Raw genomic sequence first — 10,027 nt, 5'->3', positions numbered from 1 at the left:
TTAAATTACCTAACATTCGCTTGCATTAAAAAGCGACCATCTGTAACTGTTCAATACTAGAAAAAAAGGTGGGGGGGGAAAGGCCAATATTTTAAAGTAACATCACAGGGAAAAAGCAACAACTTCCAAACATCAAAGGAATACCATGATGTTTGGCAGCTTCCTATGAAGTCAGCTGTTTCATCTCCTAGTGAAGCTGGCAACAGAAGTTCCAGCATCTTCTGTGCAGTGGTGTCTTTAAAACTGTAACATATTTATTTCTTAGACCTCTATTCACCCAGTTTTTGGGGTATTTGAGTAACAAAAACATCCGATAATTAAAGACTTGTGACACAGGAATCCAGGTTTGGTACAGACAACAGAAATAACAACCCCATTTTCCTGTGGAGGATTTTATCCAGGGAGTTCATCCATGCCTTGCAGGTCTTCCGTGGGTGGAGAATACCAGCTACAACCAACTGAGATACCATTGAGCAAAATGCGTTTTTTATCAGTTTTATTTCTCCTAGAAATGTCAGCACAGCACATTATATTGCCTGTAATTTTAATAGATAAACGAGACAATGATTCCATTGTTATTTTCGTTTTCTCAAAATGGTAGAATACATTTTCTTAAAAAGGTCTGCAAACATATTTACAAAAGTGTGAAATCAATAAATGCAGGCTCTTTATATTTTTACTGAACTTCCAAAGACTGACTGAGATCCTAATTTTATTGGAAATCTGGCCCAAAGATGATACAAGAAATTAAATATCACACTCGGTTTTGCTTTTGTGTAGGCTACCATGAAAAACAAATCAAATAGATAAAATATTCTGAAAAGAACAAACTTATATTCCATGAAGCACATGAAGATATTCCAAACCCATTTCTTATCTTTTCATTTCAGCTTTAAAACATCTCTTTCTCTTTCCTGATGTTGTGTTAAAACGTGGGACACCGTCTTACTTTTGGAAAACCAGCTGCTGTAATGTCAGTATAAAGTAGCCACTAAAATATCATTCACAGTATCTGCATCACAGGAATGGACTCTTTTTTTTTTTTTCCTTTTCCCAAACAGGAGTGACAAAATTTGTGTTGTTGCCTTCATCTTTCGCATTTTAAATACTATTGGCTGACAGAAATAAAGTGTATTGTCATGCTTGGTTTACCTAAATCATTTATTTTGTAACTAATAAAAGTAAACAATTACCAGATACTGTATATATAGAGATATATAGATATATGGCCACAAATAAACTATAGTAGAAAGTTATTTTGGTTTTGATAAAGTTAAGAAAAGCACATAAAATCATATTTCATTAATGTCTTGTTTTATGGCCATCAATATTTTTCTATTTTTTTTTTTGTTTTGTTTCATCAACATAGCAAAATACAATCTTCTTGTTAAACAATAATTATCAGATGGCAGACAATTCTTTTTATTGGTTTACATTGGCAGGTCACAGTCTAAAAGCACAACCACATCAGGCAGAAATTGCACACAGACCGCCCCGGATTTTGAAGACTTTTTTTTGTGCTTCTACAAAAAGATCTTAATTTAAAACTGGGGACTGTAACAAGTATTAACTAAGTACATGGTTTTCCTTTTTTTCTTTCTTTTTTTTTTTTTTTTTTTTTTTTTTTTTGTTAAATAGGTAAGTAAAATAACTGAAATTGCAATACTTTATTTTGGTTTCAGCTTAACTTTTAATGTCTGTACTCAATGTCAGCAAACATGCTTTAAGCTTCTCAGCAATCTTTTATGATAAAAGTTCAATCACCTAATAAAACCCGGGTGATTTTTTTCCCATCGTGGAATACTGCAGATTTATTTCAATTTGGCCTGTTCCTCGCCTTTTTTTGGTGTTGTTATCGCATTTTTAACTCATTTCTGAAATCTGGAGGAGATTTACATGTGGTGACAGTCACAATGTCAGTATTTCTGTAAAGAATGGCTGTGGTGGGGCTGGCCCATAAATATGCAGTTTTATTAATTGTAGAAGGCACCCTCATGTCTTCAAAATCCAAACTGGTCTTAAGATATTACTCTTTATTTGAGACAGTTACCATTACTTCATTAAAAAATGACAAAACAGCAATAAACATTTTAGCTCTTTAATGAGCAAAGATCAGGTCTCTTAACATTGGAATAATATTCGTTATCCAGATTATCTTTATTTCACTCAGTGACCAGTAATATGGCCAAGAAATACAAAGTAATTTTCCATCAAGTAGTATACAATTTTTGTGTGTAATAAGCTTTCATTCTTGAAAAAGAGTAACTGAAAAGAAATGTTTCTGTTACTGCAGTTAGTTTGTCAGAGAAAGTTCTTCGCATTATCTTACAAACTATCAAAATTGCTAGTAATTTGAAAAAATGTAAAAAAAAATCACATAACTTTAGTCTAATAGAAATATAGTACAGGTAAGAGAGAAAGTATTTATCAGGGATGTGCTCTTAAGTCCATCTCAATTATTTCTTTTATATAAATGTACATCTGATTACATATACAAACATTTTGAAAGGACCATGGTATAGAATTACTGGAAAGCAACAGGGGAATGAAAAATTTCTTGTGATTTTAGAACATTCACTTCAAATCACACAAACATACGTAGTATCCTGATTTTTAAATTTCCAGTTGTTGACTCTCTCCCCGTTCTCATATACCCTCCTTTTCTGCACTCTTGCCATCTGGTCTAGAGAATTGATTGGAATGACAAAGCTAATGTATAGCAAAAAGGGAATTAACATTATATTAAGTTATTATAAGTAAACTTTGTAACATGCAACATGAGTTGAAACAATAAACTGAAAGGTGTAATCAGGGCAGTAATATTGGGGCATTTTTAAATGGCAAAATATCATTGCAATTAAATTTTTGGACACACTTTACCTTATCCATTTGATCAAAATACTCTGTAACTGAATCACAGCAAATTAGAAAGCCTTCATCAAAGGAGATTCCATTAAGGTCATAGTTATTTCAAAGTTAGAAATTATTTTGGTGGAAGGGAAAAAGAGCATTAATAGTATACATTTTTTTGTCTGGGATTCATATCAGTGAGGCTCCACCACTGTATACCTAGAATGCCATGAACGCCTTTAAGAACTGTTGCAATCCCTTCTCTTTCGGAGGCTACCATGAAATATTTTACTGTAATTACTTTTGCCCCTGTAAAAAACTTCTTTAGGTTGTGCCAATTGATGGAGAAAGCTTCTATTAAAAACTCCAGTGGGATGAGAAGAATTTTAATTACGGCTTAATCAGCAGCACAGCCACCAAGCATATAAATTATCATGCACGTCGTGCTAAAAAGATCCAGTTTCCTTTATTCCCACAACTTTTATACTGACAGCACTTATGTGATAATGTTGTATCTGCCAGGCTGTAAAACTTCTCTGACTGGCAGATTTCAGCATGAGCCCCTTTCTAAGGCCTTAACAGCATTGGTGCTTTGTGTACTTATTCAAATATGTAAATATGGTCTACACAAGAAAACAGGTCCAAATAAAAATTGGTGAAAATTATCTGACATTCCATTAGTGTGTCCCTTGTGCATATTTATAGGTTTCTAAAATTTTCAGTCATAGTTCTTTCCTGTTTGTGTTGCACATGCCTAATTCCGTTATGTAACTTAAATCTTCAAAAAATTAATACTTGAATGTGAATGAAAAAGTATCATTCAGGACAACTGCTTCAAGCAATTGCAAACAGTTGGGTTTTTTGTTTCTTTTTTTTTTTTTTTTCTCTTTTGTTTTGTCTGTTTCTTAAGTTCATTTGATATATGTACAATTCATTTTTTTCAAAACCCCAAATGTTCTTGATATGTATATTCACATAATATTCCTCCATATTTAAATAGTAAGAGTCTTGTAGGTTGAAAGCCAAGTAATCTTCAGTAATATCACCTACTGTAATCCATCAAAAAATAAAGTTTGTTTCGTCTTGTCTGGCTATACCCTGGTTGTTGAGTGTGAATGGGGGTGGGGATGCGGATGGGGCAGAGTATTGTTCTGTCCTCCAGTAAATGTGTTGAATGTGTGTAGGGGCTGAATCCCCGGTATAGTGTTGGGGATCATTGTGATGGTGTTGGGTGTCATTAGGGGGATGTCGTCAGGAGACCTTCTCATAGCTAGCGTGTAGTCTGGGGGGCAGGCGGTCCGGAGAACCACCTCATGCGGATGGATGGACTCACATTCATGATCCAAGTCAGTGTGCTTCATTTGGAGGGACATTATCTCCTCTTCTTGTGCATGGGTGAGATCATTGGTAGTGGTACGTTGTGGGCTACACCTTCTGTGAACGTCGTGTCTCCGCTTGTCCTTTTTGTAGTACAACGCTGCAAAGGCCAAAATGTTCAGGAACAGCAAAGAGGCGCCAACTGCGATAGTAACGCTCAATTCTGTCGAGTAGTCCCTTTGATCCACTGAAAATGGGCTTGGTTGTTGTTTGGGATCATCTTGTTTGGCTGTAGGAAAGGCTGAAGTAACTGAAACAGAGTTTTTCCTTGTGGGTCTGAAAGTATTATCAGTCGATGGCACTTTAGTTGTGGTAGAGGTATACTGTGAAATGTCGTTAAGATTGTGCAGATGAGGTACCAGTTCCAACCAAAGGTTCACTTTATTGGCCCTGTAGTGTTCTTTGACTCGTGGTTTTAATCCAATGTGAAGATACAGCTGGTCTTTCTGAGAATATCTGGTCCATGCTACTTCTTCAAAACGGTTTGGTTTCGTGTGGATGAATTTTGTGTCTTGCGGCACTGGTTGATTTGGGTCACTGAAAGAAAAAGATATCTCCAATGTTACAAAGCATTTCAAATGGAATTATGAAATTAATATAATTAGGATTTTATGCGAAACGTTTAAGACTGCCTTTGGATGGAGCAGAGTGCTACTCCCTGAAATTAGAGGCCTTAATAATCCCGATTAGAAAGAGCATTGTGAAAAAGAACCCTTCTTTTACACTGACTTCAGCGACTTCTCTGGTTCTCCAAAATGTTGGTGTCTCACAGTGAAATCTTGTGCTGCTGAATAAAGGTTGCTGGGGGTGTGGTGATGCAGACAAATGTCTATGAGAGACCAGTGTGAGAGAACATTAAGGCTTCCTTGTCTTTTTTAGCAGTATAAAGTTCATCCAACTCTGCGTTTCTGTGTCTGTGAAACATCTGTGGCCTTCCAGAGGGGAAGGATCATGGCAGAGCACAACTCAGTGCAATGCATAATCAAAAATTAGTGCTCAAATGCAACAAAGGTTTTTGAACTCCAGTGAAAAAAGAAGAATTAATGAAATGGCAGCACTTTCCAAGTTTAGAGTCACATATTTTATGGTAACAAGTGAGAATTTAAGACAAAATGTGCTACAAAAGCATGCTGTATTATATTTGACGCACTTTTTATGTAATTTTCTGTCTCATGGGATGAAAGTATCACTGGTGGGGTAAAAACAGGTACTAATGTAGCTGGTTTTAACTATACACAAATGTTAAATGCTCAGTTTCTCACTTTGCCAGAGTTTCCTCAATTAGTTTTGTGTATATTTTAAAATTCCCTCTCAGAAAGTCTGCAAAGATATTTTCCCCTCTTTTTCCTAAAACATGTGAGCCAAGGGGCATTATAGTAAACATAAATATCCAACTCAATTCTTAATCTCTTACTCATCCTACAAATACAGAGGAATTCCCAAGGGAGATAACAAATGGAAAGCACACCATTCCATCCAAAATTTGCACACAAGACATTCACTATCTGCTACTCACCCAGTTTTTGCAAAGTTTGTCCAGTACGTCATCACCACTGCGCTTAGCATGACATCATTTTTGGAGAAATTACAAGGAAACAACTCAGTAGGACCAATCATGGGGATTCCTAGTACGTAAGGAACCTCATCTCCATGGGCCGCATCTGCCCATGCAGGTACCTGATCTGTCTGGCAATGGTGGTAGAAGGCATAGAAATACGTCGGCGATCCAAAATTCGAGTGAAGATCTGCTGTGGCCACTGCTGGTGCAACCCACTGGTGATCAGTAAACAAAGCCAGCAGCGTTTTCCTTCTGGTCTCGGGGTTGTGCCTGTCGGCCCAGTCTGTGTACATAAATTTAATGGTTTCCCTCAATATATCTTTGCCTTCGGGGTATCCGTATAAGTTGTCGACGAAATTAGAGACTGCAAAGTCAAAGTCACTGGCTGATATGCCGTCTTCGCTGTCCACAATGTTTTCAACAAACTTCAGCCCTTCCCCTTGGTTAACTCCCAGCATGATGTCGTAGTTGAGGAATTCTCCTTGCTCCATCAGGATCTGAGGGTCGTCTGGAATCACGTCGCCGTCGATCACTGGTCCAAAGGCTATGTGGTATCTGGCTGGCTGAATGTCCTGGTCGACAAGTTCTCTGTAAGGCTTCTTCTGCAGACATTCCACCAGTTCCACAGTGTCTGACATGTTGCAACCAACTTTTGTAGCCAACATCCTGGCATATTTTGCAGGCTGAAAGCTGACCGCCCAGCTGGAGAGAGCAGTTCCGCTTTGAGCTATTGCTCTTTGAAAAAGTCCTGTGGGGAGAAATATTTGAAAACTACTGAAGCGACCTTGAAACAGCCACAGACTTTGAAAGATTCAAAGGAGTTCTTTGAAACAATAGAAAACTTTTAACAGAAGAGATACCTGAATCTTAATAGTACTTAAATGTACAGGGTGGGAAGATCTGACTGCTGTTGTACCTACAGGTGATGTGCATAAAATAAATCCAGTATGTGCTGAAGCAAATGATTCTCCCTCAATGTAGCCCAGCGGAGGAACAGATTTTCCAAAGAAACTCAGGAAGAAAAATGAGTGGCATTACCTTATGTAGGACAACACTATCAGGTTAAAAAATTTTTCTTAAAATTAAAGCACCTTACAGGTTGGAAGAAAAGCCATTAAGTCTCTTCAATGGGTTGAAGTTTTAGGTATTGGTCAAGCCATCAGCAGCATGCATGCATACAGCTATGCGTTAAATAAATCTATTACACTGTTAAATGTATTTTTTAGGATTAAACTTGGTTTGAAAGGTGCAGTGCTTTTTAAATTGTGTATCAGTGCGAAAGTTTATATTCTGGAGTAATAGATGAGAAGGTACCTGGCAGCTATTGAATTTATAAGTGCCTGAGTCAAAATCCTTTCTTGTAAGGAGCTTTTTTAAGGCAGGTTTATATTGATCACACTTACATAAAAAAGGGAAATGATGTATTTTACACTGGTTAGCTTTGTAATTCAGAGATTTAAACACATGTTCAGGTATTCAGTTAAGGGAGAGAGAATGATCTGGCACTCCATATAAACTTGCAGTAAATCCCAAAGACTTCAGTGCAATTAACTTAAATTTCTGCTGATTAAATTAGCACTCTGGACCAGGAATTCTACCCAAAGAAATAACAAAATATGTTAATATTTATGTTTTCCTCTCCCTTCTGTATGGATTTTTAAAACATGTTGCGGATTATAGCCTCACCCACTTGTAGTCAGTGGATTAATGCAATTATTTTGCTATTGGCTTTAATGCAATCAGAACTCCTTCCTCGTGCTCTCTGCATTTTTCCACTCCCTTTGAGGAGGGTACTTTGGCTTCTGAAAGAGGTTATGAGTCTGAACCTTGTGTAAAATATCGCTCAGAAACTATATTCAGGTAATTTGGATTGTATTTAATAGGCATTTAGACTATATTTAGGTAACAGTGACCTTTCTGCTGTTTTATGAGGAGTTTTTTGTTGTATTTTTTTTTTTTTTAATTCTCATAGAAGTTCATTTCAGTATCAAACCTTTTGCACAAACTACTGGAAAATATTTTATTCTGGCCCTTCCCTCCTATAGGTCACTCTGGGTAATACAAAATGGTCTGTAGTGTTCCAAACTCATGCTGACTGAAGATAAATGGGTGAAAATTTTGTTTAACTTGTGCTGATGTCGTTCTTGGTGTCATTCCACTGTCTCTGGTGGAGTTGCTTAGGGAGGGAAAGCGACACCTGGCCTCTCTCAATTCCACCAGGAACCTTTGGTCCAAGGCCTGATGAATAGCTGGATACTCCCACCAGAGGAACTGGAGTCAGGGTGCTCAGCTTACCCCAGAAATTTATTCCAACAATGCACAAGATGGCTTTTACTTTGATAAGCAACATATCTCTATTGATAAAAACCCTCCCTAGCCTCTAAATCAAATCAGAGAAATGCTTTTACAGCCTCTATTGCAGCACCAGAGCCTGCACACTCAAAAATAACTCGGAATCTGTTGCTGGCAGGAAATGTTTTACAAGCTTCTTGGGAATTTTTAAATCATTCTAGATTGTATTGGGTTCCTAATCGAAAAGCCTTCAAATTAGATAGGTGTAGAGACTGAAATGTGTAAACTCAAGCCTCTTCCTAAACTTATGAGAAGTCATATCCAAGATATTATTTTCTTGCAAGACATGAGTAAAAATAAGAATGAACTTGAGCTATAAACAGCTAAAAATATATTTGCATGTTTATAAGGTCAGATATTGAGCTAGTATAAATCAGCTCAAAGTCAGTCGAATTGCCACAGAGGATCCAGGCATTGTAATAAATGTAACTAAATGACAAAGCTGAATTTTCACAAAGATGTATTTCATGATAATTCATAATGTGTGTGGGGCTTTGCATATTGTGTAAATCTAACTTTATTGCTTTATTAAATATGTCTGAACAAGGACAGAAAGTGTAAGCTATGTGAAAGAAAATGCTGAGACAAACACTGTGGCTTGCTAAGTGCTATGTAAACATCAGATGGCCGGATAAAGTAAAAGTGGTCAAGTCCTTTGGCCATAAAACCGTCTGAGGAAGTGAAACTAAAGATCTCTCCTCGTGCTGAAGAATGCTGACAGAGCTATTCCTCCACTCAGACCATTTGGTGAGAAATGAACGGTCTGAAAAATTATTTTCATTCTGCCACAGGATTCGTGGCAGAAATTTGTACCTCACAGGATGGAGAACTACATTTTTATCTGAAAATGTGTATGATTATTATTGCTCATGGGCTTCAGACTGATGGAAAGAAGATTTAAATGTTCAGTGGGCCATAGTGCTTTGTGACCTTTATTCAATGTCTCACCACAGTAAATAATAATAATTTGCATGTATTCATCTATATTTTGAGAGCACTTTGTGAGGATGGGTGCTGCTCTGCCCACTTGCAGGTGGGTGGCTGTGAACAGCTCCATCTTGAAATAGGCTGAATTCTTCCTCTCCACTGCCAAGGGAACCTTTCAGAGGGAAATGACAGAAGCAAAGAGAGATTCTGAATTTATAGCTTATGAAAGAGACTGGTTGATAATCATAGAATCCCAGAATCCCAGAATGGTTTGGGTTGGAAGGGACCTTCAAGCTCATCCTGTTCCACCCCTGCCATGGGCAGGGACACCATCCACTATCCCAGGCTGCTCCAAGCCCCTTCCAGCCTGGCCTTGGACACTTTCAGGGAACCAGGGGCAGCCACAGCTTCTCCGGGCAACCTCTGCCAGGGCCTGAGCAGCCTCACAGGGAGGAATTTCTTCATAATTTCGGATCTAACCCTGCCCTCTGTCAGTCTTCCCTCTTCCCCCTTGTCCTATCACTACATGCTCTTGTAAAAAGTCCTTCTTATGTGAATGTGAAACAACCCACAAAAAAAAGGTGGGTTGGAAATGTTAAGAAGTAACTGTTCTTATTTGAACCTGACCGATACATATTTTCTTTTTCCTTTCTTTTTTTTAAATTTTTTTTTTTATTTAATGGCAGATCTAACCACCTCCAAATCAAACATAACATACACGGAAGTGTGGTGAATTGATCTGTTTAATCCAAATTTCATCAAAGCATGGGTTTGCTTCTAAAAGAAATCCTCAAAAATTTAGTCTTACTGAACTTTCTTCAGACCCCTCCAAAATGCCTCGATCTGTTGTGTTGGCACCTTAGTGCCGCAGTTTTCCCCACAGGAATTCTGCTCCTGGCAGAATTCCGGCCACGTGTTGGGATGTGACAGGGTATCACTTGCTGGTAAAGAGGCAACACACGA

General features: G+C 37.7%; 1 protein-coding gene across 5 annotated transcripts in view; it reads right to left on the bottom strand.

The window, feature by feature from the left end:
* Nucleotides 1-479: 479 nt before the first annotated feature.
* The window catches only part of NLGN1 (neuroligin 1), a 323,041-nt gene continuing 313,493 nt past the window's right edge, over nt 480-10,027 (bottom strand). For all 5 annotated transcript variants that reach the window (XM_066193755.1, XM_066193754.1, XM_066193757.1 and 2 more), the window contains 2 exons: nt 5,744-6,533; nt 480-4,764 (listed from right to left, as the gene is read on the bottom strand). In XM_066193755.1, the coding sequence (XP_066049852.1) occupies nt 3,942-4,764; nt 5,744-6,533 (1,613 nt within the window). In that variant the 3' untranslated portion in view covers nt 480-3,941. The remainder of the gene's footprint in view (nt 4,765-5,743; nt 6,534-10,027) is intronic.

The sequence above is a fragment of the Chamaea fasciata genome, unplaced genomic scaffold (genome assembly GCF_029207755.1).
Source record: "Chamaea fasciata isolate MVZ Bird 193981 ecotype frontalis unplaced genomic scaffold, bChaFas1.0.hap1 SCAF_11, whole genome shotgun sequence".
Classification (NCBI taxonomy): domain Eukaryota; kingdom Metazoa; phylum Chordata; class Aves; order Passeriformes; family Sylviidae; genus Chamaea; species Chamaea fasciata.
Note: the sequence above shows the minus strand (reverse complement) of the source record. Positions and strands in the feature narration are given on the sequence as shown.